Source organism: Stegostoma tigrinum, unplaced genomic scaffold (genome assembly GCF_030684315.1).
Source record: "Stegostoma tigrinum isolate sSteTig4 unplaced genomic scaffold, sSteTig4.hap1 scaffold_104, whole genome shotgun sequence".
Lineage (NCBI taxonomy): Eukaryota > Metazoa > Chordata > Chondrichthyes > Orectolobiformes > Stegostomatidae > Stegostoma > Stegostoma tigrinum.
In genome coordinates, this window is record NW_026728056.1 from 432574 (window position 1) to 447614 (window position 15041).

The 15041-nt window shown below is 46.3% G+C and overlaps 1 protein-coding gene across 1 annotated transcript in view; it reads left to right on the top strand.

Annotated features, from left to right (window-relative positions):
* The window catches only part of LOC132207582 (utrophin-like), a 163014-nt gene extending 149520 nt beyond the window's left edge, over positions 1-13494 (top strand). Inside the window, exons 4-5 of the mRNA XM_059643540.1 lie at positions 4114-4382; positions 12866-13494. Coding sequence (XP_059499523.1) covers positions 4114-4382; positions 12866-13027 — 431 coding nt within the window. The 3' untranslated portion in view covers positions 13028-13494. The remainder of the gene's footprint in view (positions 1-4113; positions 4383-12865) is intronic.
* The last annotated feature ends 1547 nt before the right edge of the window (positions 13495-15041 follow it).

A 15041-nucleotide genomic window follows, 5' to 3' on the forward strand; every position in this document is an offset into this window, starting at 1 on the left:
CTGTCTCTCTCTCTCGCGCTGTCTCTCTCTCTCGCGCTGTCTCTCTCTTCCTCCCCCACCCCCCAACCTCTCTGGCTCTCTCCCTCTCCCTCTCCCTCTCCCTCTCTCTCTCTCTCTCTCTCTCTCTCTCTCTCTCTCTCTCTCTCTCTCTCTCTCTCTCTCTCTTTTTCTCACACACCAACTCATTGCTCAGTATTCCATGGTATCTGAATTGTTGGAAGTATTAACTTAGACTGAGCGTGGATTTTCTCCCAAATTAGTTATGACAAAGCCGAACCAATTCTGCCTGGAAGAAGAAAGGCAGGAGCCATAATAATTAGGGATTGTTTTGCTAGAGGAACCGTGCTGTGATATGCATCCAGATAGGATGCTTTCTGTGGTACATCAATGAAAGTTGCCCTTGTGGGCACACGCAATTGCCTTAGCCTCCTGTGAAGTAGAGACAACGGTGTGCTTTTTTGCTCATTGCGATGATGTGGATGGACCACTGAACTAATCTAAGCCCATCCCCCTACACGATCCCATTATCATCCATATGCTTATCCGAGGACTGTTGAAATGCCCCGAATGTGGCTGAGCTAACTGCATTGTCTGGCAGGGGGTTCCACATCCTTACCACTCTCTGAGTAAAGAACCTGCCTCTGATATCTATCTCAAATCTATTATCCCTCACTGTTAAGCTGTGCCCCCGAATACAAGCTGACGTCATCATCCTCGGAAAAAGACCCACACTGTCCACCCTGTCTCATCCACTGATCATCTTGTATGTCTCTATTAAATCCCCTCTGAACCACCTTCTCTCCAATGAGTACAGACCCAAGTCCCTCAGCCTTTCTTCAGAAGACCTTCACTCCGGACCAGGCAACATCTCCTCTGCACCTTTTCCAATGCTTCCACATCCTTCCTGTAATGGGGCGACCAGAACTGTACGCAATATTCCAAATGAGACCGCACCAGTTTTTTGGACAGTTGCTCTGGATCTCAATCCCACTGCCAATAAAACCTAAAACACCGGAAGCCGCCTTCACAGCACTATCAACCTGGATGGCAATTTTCAGGGATCGACATAGATGGACACCCTCTGCACAGCAACACTACCAAGAATCTTTCCATTGACCCAATATTCTGCCTTCCTATTATTCATCCCAAAGTGAATCACCTCACATTTATCCGCATTGAACTCCATCTGCCACCTTTCTGCCCAATTCTGCAGTTCATCCAAGTCTACCTGTCACCTGCAACATTCTTCCACATTGTCCACCACTCCACCGACTTGAGTGTCATCTGCAAACTTACTAACCGATCTCCCAATGCCTCCGTCCAAGTCATTTATTAAAATGACAAACAGCAGTGGTCCCAAAACAGATCCTTGAGACAAACCAGAAGTCACCAGACTCCAGGCTGAATATTTTCTATCAAACACCAATGGTTGCCGCCTTAGCCAAAGCCAGTTTCTAATCCAACCTGCTAAATCTCCCTCAATCCCATGTCTCCATGTTTTCTCCAATAGCCTACCATGTGGAACCTTATCGAAGGCTTTACTGAAGTCCATGTCCACCACGTCAACTGCCCGACCCTCATCCACGTGCTTGGTCACCTTCCAAAATTACTCAATGAGGCTTGTGAGACACGACCTGCCCTTGACACATCCATGTCGACTATCTCCCATCAAATTGGTGCTTGCTCGATGACTATAAATCCTATCTCTTATAATCCTTTCCAAAACTTTTCCTGCAACAGACGGAAGGCTCACTGGGTTTATAATTACCTGGATCATCTCTACTGCCCTCTTTGAACAAGGGCACAACATTTGCAACCCTCCAGCCTTCTGGTACTAAACCTGTAGACAATGAGGATTCCAAGATCAAGGCCAAAGGCTCCGTCACCACCTCCGTAGCCTCCCAGAGAATCTGAAAGTTTCGAAGGATGCTGCGTTGTATCCGGAGGTTGGTGGGGTGGTACGTTAGGACGAGGGAGACTTTGTTTTGGTTGTTGTTGCGGGGTGGGGTGAGAGGGATTTGTTGCAGGAAATGCTGGAGACACGATCGAGGGCGTTATCAACCACAGAGCGGGGCAAGTTGTGGTCCTTGAAAAATGAGGACATCTGAGATATACAGGAATAGAATACCTCATCCTGTGAGTGCAGATGCAGAGGCAAAGGAATGGGGAATAGGGGATGAATTGTTGCAGGAATATGGTGGGAGGAGGTGTAATCTTGGTAGCTGTGGGAATTGGTGGAGTTGAAATGGATATTTGTTTCTCAGTGGTTGGAAATAGAGTGGTCCAGGTAGGAGAGAGAGGTATCAGAGATTGTCCAGGTTAACTTCAAGTTCGGGAGGAAGGTGTTGGTGAAGTGGATGAACTGTTCGAGCCCCTTGTGGGAACACGAGGCGGTGCCGATACAGTCATCAATGTAACGGAGGAAGAGGTGGGGTTGAGGGCCAGTGTAGGTACGGAAGAGGGAGCGTTCCATGTAACCTACAAAGAGGCAGGCATAGCTTGGGCCCATTTGGCTACCCTGGCCACCCTCTTTGACTGCAGGAAGTGGGAGGAATTGAAAGAGAAACTGTTGAGGGTTGTTCAAGGACCGGAACTTACCCCTCCTCAGTGGTCAAAAACACCCTCGACCGTGTCACCCGCGTTTCCCACAACTCATCCCTCTCACCCGCACCCCATAATAACTACCAAAACAGTGTCCTCGTCGCCCTCACGTACCACCCCACCAACATCTGGATTCAATGCGTCGTCCTCCGACCCTTCTGCCATCCGCAATCCGACCCCACCACCAAAGACGTTTTTCCCACCACCCTTAGGTGACCCCCTTATCCGCTCCACACTCCCCTCTAGCACTCCCGACACCCAGCACTTTTCCCTGCATATCCATAAATGTTGTCATCAAAACGTTTAAAATTCACTGGTCCCGATACCTCCCCCCCCATCCCAGGCCCCAGGAAGAATTTCCTCAGCAAACAGATGTTTACCTGCACATCTGCTAATGTGGTAGACTGTATCCACTGTTGCCATTGTGGCCCCCTCTACATCGGGGAAACCAAACAGGTTTGGGGACCGCTTCGCCTGTGCTCAGTTTGCACTAAAGAACTGCACCTCCCAGTCGTGAACTGTTTCGACTCTCCCTACCAATCCTCAGGTAACATGTCCATCCTGGGCCTCCTGCAGTGCCACAACGATGCCACCTGAAGGTTGCAGGAGCAGCACCTCATATTGCGCTTGGAAACCCTGCACTCCATGGTATCAATGTGGACTTCACAAGCTTCAAAATCACCCCTCCCCTTCCCGCATCCCAAAACCAGCCCATCTATCCCATCCTGCCACCTCAAACCCCACCCCCATTTCCTTCCTCCTAACCTCTTCCCGCCCCAGAGACCTGTTCGTCCTCCCCGGACTGACCTCTCCCCTCCCTACCTCCCCACCTACATTCACCTCTGCTGGCTCCATCCCCACCTCTTTAACTTGTCTGTCTCCTCTCCACCTATCTTCTCCTCTATCCATCTTTGATCCGCCTCCCCCTCTCTCACTATTTATTTCAGAACTCTCTCCCCCTCCCCCTTTTCTGATGAAAGGTCTCGGCCCAACATGTCAGCTTTTGTGCTCCTCAGATGCTGCTTGGCCTGCTGTGTTCATCCAGCTGCACACTTTGTTATCTCTACATCTCTTAACAACCTCATTAAGTGAGTTCTAGAGCGAACCATGCAGGGTAGACTTTGGGTTTATCATTCTAACTTGCCAGTCCTGAAAGATGAAAGTTGGTTTGTGTTGGATGTTTGTCTCATAGCTACGAAAGATACACTGAAAGGATTTTTCAAATCTTTTGTTGAGAATTGTACCCATTTAGTAAAGCTTCCTTGGTAGTGACAAATTTCAAATATCTGCGAAATTTTATTTGGCTTTGGATTGGTTCTCTGTGATTCTCTGTTCATGGCTCCACGACCTGCTAGCTAATTACAGAATTTATCATTGATGTGCTTCAGTCTTATATATCCCAATTTCAGGAGAAAGTCCAGAGAGACCTTTTAAAGGAAAGGGGTTTAGAAAGAAAATCTATCGATCAAAATCATGAACAGTTGATAAATTATTTGCACTTCATATTTCCAGAACCTACCCCGGAAGAGAGAGCCCAGAGAATTGCCAAAGCTGTCCGCAAACAGTCAACAGAAGTGAAGGAAAATTGGGAGCAATTGAAAACCCGTGCGAGCAACTGGCAGAAACAGGTGGAAAAGGCGTTGGAGAAACTTCAAGAACTGCAGAAAGCGCTGGATGATCTTGAGGCTCATGTGATAACAGCTGAGGGGGTCCACACTGATTGGCAACCTGTGGGTGACCTGCTTCTTGACTCATTGCAGGATCACATTGATAAAACCACAGTAAGTGCAATTACATTACACTTCACTTATGAACAGATGTAACCAGAATGTTGTATCGAGACGATCAGTAATATGAGTATTCAGTAATATTGATTGAATGGTTGTTAACTGAATTTGCAAATTAAAAGTTAGTTGAGCATGCCTTCTGATGATATCACAACATGAATATCAGTATAATTGAGGATTCTATTAGTCAGTGACATCAGCTGAGTTATCTGCTTGTTGCCATGTTATCAGGGTTAAAGGTAAAGTCTTAGCACGCCATTTGGCGACTCCTTAGAGAGAGACAACTGGTTATGATTTAACCTGAAGATCACCACGCCTCAGCCAAGTAGAGCGGTTGAGGCGAAGACCCTTTGTGGTCAGCTCACTGGTATGGCAATTGAGCCCTCTCTGCAGGGCATCACTCTGCATCACAAACCAACTGAATTTGAATAGAGTTTAGGATTGGAGAGCAATCCATGCAATTATTTTTTTTAATGAATGTTTCTCACTGGGACTTTCTCACCGGCAAACTTTTTAAAAGCCAGCTCAGCCATACAGGCGAGATCAGTTCCTGATCTCAGCTGAATTTTTTGACCTGGGGTGGGTCAGCGTTAGGAGTTCAGTGATTGGAATGAATTCTCATGAAGTTAGCGAGAGGGATACTACACGTGAATAGATCGATGTTTTGAGAAGAGGATGAGATATGAGCAAAAGTTTAATTGATGTGGAAGACCAGCCACAATCATCATCGACGGTGGAGCATGCTTGAGCGGCCATGCAACATTGTGCTGCCGCTATTTGACTTGTTCTGTGGAAAGGAAGGAAAATGGTCCAAGTGTCAAAAATGATGAAGACCACATCATTCTACAACCTCAAAATTTGATTGTGTTCAGCATATTATCACTCCTGGTACCCCTAAATCCTGGTCTATCATCTCAGCAGCTCGACTCTGCCCATAAGCTGGTTAGATGTGACATTTTTGAGGGATCTTCCCAAGTCTGAAAATCATTTTTGTTTTTGTAGAATCAGAGTTGGCCAGTGTGGAAGGAGGTCGTTTGGCATATCATAGCTCTTTGAAGTAACTCCCCAATTCGTCCCCCTCTGCTTGGCAATGACTTGAACCACTTATAAAATCTCTTTAATGGAGGGAAACTTTGAAGGCGTCTGAAAGGAGTATTCACAATCCCAGAATACAACTGAGCCTTATTAAGTTGTTAGTTCTGACGGTCAAGAGCTTGATGAAAGAGGATTGTTTTAAAAAGTGCCTTAAAAGAGAAAACGTACAGAGGCTAAGAGGTGTAGGAAGTTAGCGAGTTTTGAGAAGATTTGTTGCTCGGGTTGAGGTTCGGGATGTGAGTTTGCTCGCTGAAGGTGTAGGAAGTCTCTTCTTGGGTTTGAAGCCGACACAATTAAATGTTTGGCAACTAGTAGTGGGCCGTTTAAAATCAAGAGTGGGCAAGAGGACATAATTAGACGAGTGCAGATATCCTGAAGTATGGTTGGACTGGTGGAGATTACGAAAATAGCGATAGGCATAGCCAAGGAACGATTTGTAAACAAAAATGAGAATTTAATAAAATTACTGTTAATAGTATCAGTCAGGTCGAAAGTACAGAGAAGAGGATTTGGTTCAAGGTGAGACTCGGGCAGTGGAGTTTTAGACGACGTCAAGTTTTCAATGGGCAAATGTGGGACTCCAACAGGGAATGCATTGGAATTGTCAGGTCCAGAAGTGAAGTAGTTCCAGATGAAGGTTTCACTGCTAATGAGCCAAGACAAGAGACAGGTAGGCAGAATTGAAAAGATGTTAAGAGACAGCTTTAGGGATTGCATGAATGTGTGGTCGGACGTTCATCATGGGATAAACAAGATGCGAAGGTTGTGCTGAGACAAGCGTAATATTACATTGTTGCCAAGGCGGAGTAATGCAATCAGTAGGTCGTGAATAGAGATTGGTGTGGGGACCACAAAGTGGTCTTCCCAGTTTTAAATTGTTATCTCTACATAGTTGCACAACTTAATGTTCTGTTCAAAAGGCATTACTGACAAGGAAACAGAAGTTAGCCATTTGTTTACTTGTCAATATATCTTGATTTTTCCACCATGTTCTCCAGTTAATAACACAAGATGTGCACTGTACGAACTGAACTGTTCAAACCTTAAAAGGAGATGTTAAAATTGTGGAATATAAAGTTAAATTTATTTCTTTGAAAATTTGAATAAATTACATGAAGGTTTGACCAAGACTGCAAGGAATTAGATGGAACATGAGATGAATAAAACAAGCAGTAGTAAGGTGGTATTAGCTGGACATTCCTGAAGAAAGAGAACGCAGCCAACCTTTCTTCCATCAGGGGGATTAATTGTGTGGTGTCAGACACAGTCGATTCAATCATTCCTTCTGTCTTTACTGTCTGACTGGACTGTGGTTGTAATATTTCCTTTTTTAAACGCTCAAGGTTAGACATACTTCACTTGACATTCTCATTTTATAAATTTTAAGAAGTTGACTTATTGTCAAGTCACGGTAGGATTGAAGACACATTCTGTAAGTGTTTGAAGTCAGAAGTCACATGACACCAGCTTATAGTCCAACAGGTTCATTTGAAATCACACAAGCTTTTGGAGTGCAGCCCCTTCATCAGGTGCAGTTAGTGAGGTGACCACAGAGAGACACAGCTTATAAGCAGAGAGATCAAAAGATCATAGAATTGGCGTGAGTGGAGTGTCAGATAATAACTCTATACAGGTGACCAAGAGTGTTAGAGGCAAGTAAAGCGTTTATAAAGTCCATGTCAGTGCTGTGTTGTCATGATAATCAGGCAGCGCAACAGGAATGTACAAAAGGTGGCATCTCAGGTCAGACTCTGACTTGTAGTTTCGAGGCTTGTGTTCAGAATCTGTCTTAGAGTTTTAACCTTTATTTCAAAAGCAAGAATTTATAAGATACCACACTGACTGTAACGACAAGTTGTGTGTTTCTTCAACAAAATATCTGCAAACAAACAAACATCCTGGATGAAGACTTATTATCTGACACTCCACTCACACCAGTTGTATGATAGAACATAGAACATAGAACATAGAACAGTACAGCACAGAACAGGCCCTTCAGCCCACAATGTTGTGCCGACCATTGATCCTCATGGATGCACCCTCAAATTTCTGTGACCATATGCATGTCCAGCAGTCTCTTAAATGACCCCAATGACCTTGCTTCCACAACTGCTGCTGGCAACGCATTCCATGCTCTCACAACTCTCTGCGTAAAGAACCTGCCTCTGACATCCCCTCTATACTTTCCACCAACCAGCTTAAAACTATGACCCCTCGTGCTAGCCATTTCTGCCCTGGGAAATAGTCTCTGGCTATCGACTCTATCTATGCCTCTCATTATCTTGTATACCTCAATTAGGTCACCTCTCCTCCTCCTTTTCTCCAATGAAAAGAGACCGAGCTCAGTCAACCTCTCTTCATAAGATAAGCCCTCCAGTCCAGGCAGCATCCTGGTAAACCTCCTCTGAACCCTCTCCAAAGCATCCACATCTTTCCTATAAGAGGGCGCCCAGAACTGGACGCAGTATTCCAAGTGCGGTCTAACCAAAGTTTTATAGAGCTGCAACAAGATCTCACGACTCTTAAACTCAATCCCCCTGTTAATGAAAGCCAAAACACCATATGCTTTCTTAACAACCCTGTCCACTTGGGTGGCCATTTTAAGGGATCTATGTATCTGCACACCAAGATCCCTCTGTTCCTCCACGCTGCCAAGAATCCTATCCTTAATCCTGTACTCAGTTTTCAAATTCGACCTTCCAAAATGCATCACCTCGCATTTATCCAGGTTGAACTCCATCTGCCACCTCTCAGCCCATCTCTGCATCCTGTCAATGTCCCGCTGCAGCCTACAACAGCCCTCTGCACTGTCAACGACACCTCCGACCTTTGTGTCATCTGCAAACTTGCTGACCCATCCTTCAATTCCCTCGTCCAAGTCATTAATAAAAATTACAAACAGTAGAGGCCCAAGGACAGAGCCCTGTGGAACCCCACTCACCACTGACTTCCAGGCAGAATATTTTCCTTCTACTACCACTCGCTGTCTTCTGTTGGCCAGCCAATTCTGTATCCAAGCAGCTAAGTTCCCCTGTATCCCATTCCTCCTGACCTTCTGAATGAGCCTTCCATGGGGAACCTTATCAAATGCCTTACTGAAGTCCATATACACCACATCCACAGCTTGACCCTCATCAACCTTACTAGTCACATCCTCAAAAAACTCGATAAGGTTTGTAAGGCATGACCTACCCCTCACAAAGCCGTGTTGACTGTATTTGATCAAGCCATGCTCTTCCAGATGGTCATAAATCTTATCCCTCAGAATCCTTTCTACCACCTTGCAGACGACAGACGAGAGACTTACCGGTCTATAATTGCCGGGGATTTCCCTATTTCCTTTCTTGAAGAGAGGAATTACATTTGCCTCTCTCCAGTCCTCAGGTACGACTCCAGTGGAGAGCGAGGATGCAAAGATCTTCGCAAGTGGCGAAGCAATTGCATTTCTCGCTTCCCAAAGCAGCCGAGGACAAATCTGATCCGGGCCTGGCGACTTGTCAATCTTAATGTTTGACAAAATTTTCAGTACATCAGCTTCCTCTATCTCTATCCATTCCAGCATGCACACCTGCTCTTCAAAGGTTTCATTCACTACACAGGTCGTTTCTTTCGTAAAGACAGAAGCAAAAAACTCATTTAGGGCTTCCCCTACCTCCTCAGGCTCCACACACAAGTTCCCTATGCTATCCCTGATCGGCCCTACTCTTTCTTTGACCATTCTCTTATTCCTCACGTAAGTGTAAAATGCCTTTGTGTTTTCCCGGATTCCTTCTGCCAAGCCTTTCTCGTGCCCCCTCCCGGCTCTCCTCAGACCATTTTTGAGCTCCTTCCTTGCCTGCATGTAATCCTCTCTAGCTGAACTTGACCCTAGCTTCCTCCACCTTATGTAAGCTACCTTCTTCCTTTTCACTAGAAGCTCCACCGCTCTCGTCATCCAAGGTTCCTTAATCTTACCCCTTCTTGCCTGTCTCAGAGGGACATATTTACTCATCACTCCCAACAACTGTTCCTTAAACCATCTCCACATGTCTATAGTTCCCTTACCATGGAACAACTGCTCCCAGTCCATGCTTCCTAACTCGTGTCTAATCGCATCATAGTTTCCTCTTCCCCAATTAAATATCCTCCCATTCTGCCTAATCCTCTCCTTCTCCATAGCTATGTAGAATGAGAGAGTGTTATGGTCACTATCACCAAAATGCTCTCCCACCACAAGATCTGATACCTGCCCCGGCTCGTTTCCGAGCACCAAGTCTAGAATGGCCTCTTCCCTCGTCGGCCTGTCAACGTACTGCGTTAGGAAACCCTCCTGAACACACCTTACAAAAACAGCTCCATTCAAATCTTCTGCTCGAAGGAGGTTCCAATCAATATTAGGAAAGTTAAAGTCACCCATTACAACAACCCTACTGCGTCCACACTTTTCCAAAATCTGTCGACCTATGCTTTCTACAATCTCCCTGCTGCTATTGGGGGGCCTGTAGTAAACCCCTAACGAGGTGACTACTCCCTTGCTGTTCCTAATTTCCACCCATACTGACTCAGTAGGCAGATCTTCCTCGACAATGGAAGCTTCTGTAGCTGTGATACCCTCTCTGATTAGTAGTGCTACACCCCCTCCTCTTTTTCCCCCCTCCCTATTCTTTTTAAATGTTCTAAACCGTGGAATATCCAGCAACCATTCCAGCCCATGAGAAACCCATGTCTCTGTTATGGCCACAACATCATAGCACCAGGTACTGATCCATGCTCTAAGTTCATCACTTTTATTCCTGATACTCCTTGCATTAAAGCAAACACACTTTAACCGATCCCTTGGTTCCTTCCCAGGAAAATCCTTCCCACTAGCTGGTCTACCTCTTGCTACTGCCTCACCTGCATCAACGCTCACCTCTGGTATACAGCTCAGGTTCCCACCCCCCTGCCATACTAGTTTAAACCCTCTCGAACTACTCGAGCAAACCTTCCACCCAGGACATTGGTCCCCTTCCAGTTCAGATGCAACCCGTCCTTCTTGTACAGGTCCCACCTTCCCCAGAAGGCATCCCAATTATCAACATATCTGAAACCCTCCCTCCTACACCAGCTGCGTAGCCACGTGTTCAGCTGCGCCCGCTCCCTGTTCCTCACCTCGCTATCTCGTGGCACCGGTAGTAAACCAGAGAACACTACTCTGTTCGTCCTGCTCTGCAGCAAATCACTTTTTATATCCTCAAACCTATTTCTGGCTATATCATTTGTGCCAACATGTAACACGATTTCTGGCTGTTCACCCTCCCCTTTCAGAACTTTATACACCCGATCGGAGACGTCCCGGACCCTGGCACCAGGGAGGCAACATACCTTCCGGGAATCCCGATCTTGCCCACAAAATCTCCTGTCGATTCCCCTAACTATCGAGTCCCCTACCACGAGTACTTTTCTATTCTGCCCCCTTCCCTTCTTTGCCACAGTGTCAGGCTCAGTGCCAGAGAACTGACTACTATGGCTTTCCTCTGGTAGGTCAACCCCCCCAGCAGTATCCAAAACGGTATACTTATTGCTGAGGGGAATGCCCACAGGGGATCTCTGCACTGTCTGTCTGTCCCCTTTCCTCCCCCTAACTGTAACCCATCTATCCTCGCCCTGAGCCTTAGGAGTGACCAACTCCCGATAACTCCTCTCAATTACCCCCTCTGCCTCCCGAATGATCCGTAGTTCATCCAGCTCCAGCTCCATTTCCCTAACACGGTTTTCAAGGAGCTGTAGCTGGGTGCACTTCCCGCAGATGTAGCCAGCGGAGACGTGTGCCACATCTCCCAACTGCCACATTTTGCAGGAGGAGCAAGCAACTGCCCTAGCATCCATACCCCACTTATCTGAACACCCACTCAATACTAAAGCAGAAAGCCACCTTGCTGATATATATGGTCACTGCTTTCCTTCCCGGCTGCCCCTCTGGTCCTCGTCACTTCCTCTGATGCTCCCGCTCCTTCTCTGAAAGAGGAAAAAAAAACACCGCTGCCCGCTACCGGTAAGTAATTTTAAAAATAAATGCTTTACCTTAGCTGCAGTCTTCCGGGTCCGTCTTGCCTCCGCTGCTGCTCGCACTCAAAAAGGCCGTTGGCGTCGAAGGGTGAGTATTTATACTCACTGCTTTCCTTCCCGGCTGCCCCTCTGGTCCTCGTCACTTGCTCTGATGCTCCCGCTCCTTCTCTGAAAGAGGAAAAAAAAACACCGCTGCCCGCTACCGGTAAGTAATTTTAAAAATAAACTGCTTTACCTTAGCTGCAGTCTTCCGGGTCCGTCTTGCCTCCGCTGCTGCTCGCACTCAAAAAGCTGATGTTTTGATCTGTCTGCTTCTCAATTGTGTGTCTGTGTGTTTACCTCCCTGACCGCACCTGATGAAGGGACTGCACTCCCAAAGCTTGTGTGATTTCAAATAAACCTGTCAGATTATAACCTGATGTCATGTGAGCTCTGACTTTGTCTATCCTAGTCCAACACCAGCACCTCCACATTATAGCTGTTTGGAACCAAGTCAGTGCAACAGGTACATATCGAACATTTGACTTCGGAAGAATGCCTAGTGCTGAAAAATTCATTAATAACAAAGGATTTCTTCATTGTACCATCTATCGTAACATGCTGCGTCTCACAGTCATAATGAAAGGATGGCCACTTCAATTTCGCAGGGCCAAGAACAGTTATGGACATTTTTAGCATGGGAGGAGGCCATTCAACCTATTTTATCTGTCCCAGCTCTCTCCCAGCACAAGAAAATTAATCCTTCTCTCGAACTCATTCCACATATTTCACAGAATTGAAATATATAGGTACATATTTAGGAGATTTTAACATCAAGTGAGCAGTTCTCGCACTTCACCTCGTCACTAAAAATGGAAAATGTGACTCACAAAGAGTGGGTCTTTATTTTGTTCTGTTTTGATGATGAAGCAGATGCAAGTCGAAGTGCTGGAACTGGCCTCTTGAACTTACCAACTGTTCAACGTGTATGAAATGATTTCTGTGTGCATCTACTAAAAGCAGTTTTATGGAAGGAAAAGGTACCAAAGAAGATTTGGTGTATTGTGCTTGATGCTATTATACGCCAACCTGTGAAAACAGAACTCTACGACTGAGAGTGTTGAGTTCTGAGAGGGGGCTATCTTGTTTGAATTTACATTGCTAAGCCGAGGCCTATTTTCCCAACAGCAAAATTGGTAATCCAGCAAGAAATGGAAATTTCTCACATTTGTTGGCTGTAAGTGTCTGTTTAAAGTTTCCTTATATACAGGTGCTTAACCTGCTTTTACAGTTGGAACATTTGTTGTGCCAATGAAAATTTTTTGAATGGTTTCACCTCCAGTTTTCCTGTTTATACATATTTGGTATTTTTTCAGGGTAAGGACTATCTGCAAAATCTGAGATTGGGTTTTGAAAGACTGCAGCCTTTGTTTTGGAGAGATAATGGGAACTGCAGATGCTGGAGAACGCGAGATAACACCGTGTGGAACTGGATGAAGACAGCAGGCCAAGCAGCATCTCAGGAGCACAAAAGCTGACGTTTCGGGCCGAGAACCTTCTTCAGAAAATGGGGAGGGGGTGCGGGTTCTGGAATAAATAGGGAGAGAGGGGGAGGCGGATGGAAGATGGATGGAGGAGAAGATAGGTGGAGAGGAGAGTATGGGTAGGGAGGCAGGGAGGGGATAGGTCAGTCTGGGGAGGCCGGACAGGTCAAGGGAGCGGGATGAGGGGAAATAGGGGTGCGGCATGAGGTGGGAGGGGGGATGGGTGAGAGGAAGAATAGGTTAGGGAGGCAGGGACGAGCTGGGCTGGTTTTGGGATGCAGTGGGAGGACAGGAGATTTGGAAGCTTGTGAAATCCACACTGATACCATTGGGCTGCAGGGTTCCCAAGCAGAATATGAGTTGCTGTTCCTGCAACCTTCGGGTGGCGTCATTATGGCACTGCAGGAGGTCCAGGTTGGACATGTCCTCTCAGGAATGGGAGGGGGAGTTGAAATGGTTCGTGACTGCGAGGTGCAGTTGTTTATTGCAAACTGAGCGTAGGTGTTCTGAAAAGTGGTCCCCAAGCCTCTGCATCGTTTCCCCAATGTGGAGGAAGCCACAACGGGGACAGCGGATGTTTTGGATATTTCTTAAGCATTGATTTTCATTCAGAGTTGGTTGGATTTTGCTGAAGCAATAGACATAACTCACTATGACATAGACAATGTCAGAGTTAATGTTTCGCGTCCTGTGACCCTTCCTCAGATCTCACTCTTCACTGATGCTGCCAGACCTGCTGAGCTTTTCCAGCAACTTCTGCTTTGGTTGCTGATTTACAGTGCCCACAGTTAGAACATAGAACATAGAACAGTACAGCACAGAAAAGGCCCATCAGCCCACAATGTTGTGCCGACCATTGATCCTCATGTATGCACCCTCAAATTTCTGTGACCATATACATGTCCAGCAGTCTCTTAAATGACCCCAATGACCTTGCTTCCACAACTGCTGCTGGCAACGCATTCCATGCTCTCACAACTCTCTGCGTAAAGAACCTGCCTCTGACATCCCCTCTCTACTTTCCACCAACCAGCTTAAAACTATGACCCCTCGTGCTAGCCATTTCTGCCCTGGGAAATAGTCTCTGGCTATCAACTCTATCTATGCCTCTCATTATCTTGTATATCTCAATTAGGTCCCCTCTCCTCCTCCTTTTCTCCAATGAAAAGAGACCGAGCTCAGTCAACCTCTCTTCATAAGATAAGCCCTCCAGTCCAGGCAGCATCCTGGTAAACCACCTCTGAACCCTCTCCAAAGCATCCACATCTTTCCTATAATAGGGCGCCCAGAACTGGACGCAGTATTCAAAGTGCGGTCTAACCAAAGTTTTATATAGCTGCAACAAGATCTCACGACTCTTCAACTCAATCCCCCTGTTAGTGAAAGCCAAAACACCATATGCTTTCTTAACAACCCTGTCCACTTGGGTGGCCATTTTAAGGGATCTATGTATCTGCACACCAAGATCCCTCTGTTCCCCCACGCTGCCAAGAATCCTATCCTTAATCCTGTACTCAGCTTTCAAATTCGACCTTCCAAAATGCATCACCTCGCATTTATCAAGGTTGAACTCCATCTGCCACCTCTCAGCCCATCTCTGCATCCTGTCAATGTCCCGCTGCAGCCTACAGCAGCCCTCTACACTGTCAACGACACCTCCGACCTTTGTGTCGTCTGCAAACTTGCTGACCCATCCTTCAATTCCCTCGTCCAAGTCATTAATAAAAATTACAAACAGTAGAGGCCCAAGGACAGAGCCCTGTGGAACTCCACTCACCACTGACTTCCAGGCAGAATATTTTCCTTCTACTACCACTCGCTGTCTTCTGTTGGCCAGCCAATTCTGTATCCAAGCAGCTAAGTTCCCCTGTATCCCATTCCTCCTGACCTTCTGAATGAGCCTACCATGGGGAACCTTATCAAATGCCTTACTGAAGTCCATATACACCACATCCACAGCTCGACCCTCATCAACTTTTCTAGTCACATCCTCAAAACCTTGATAAGG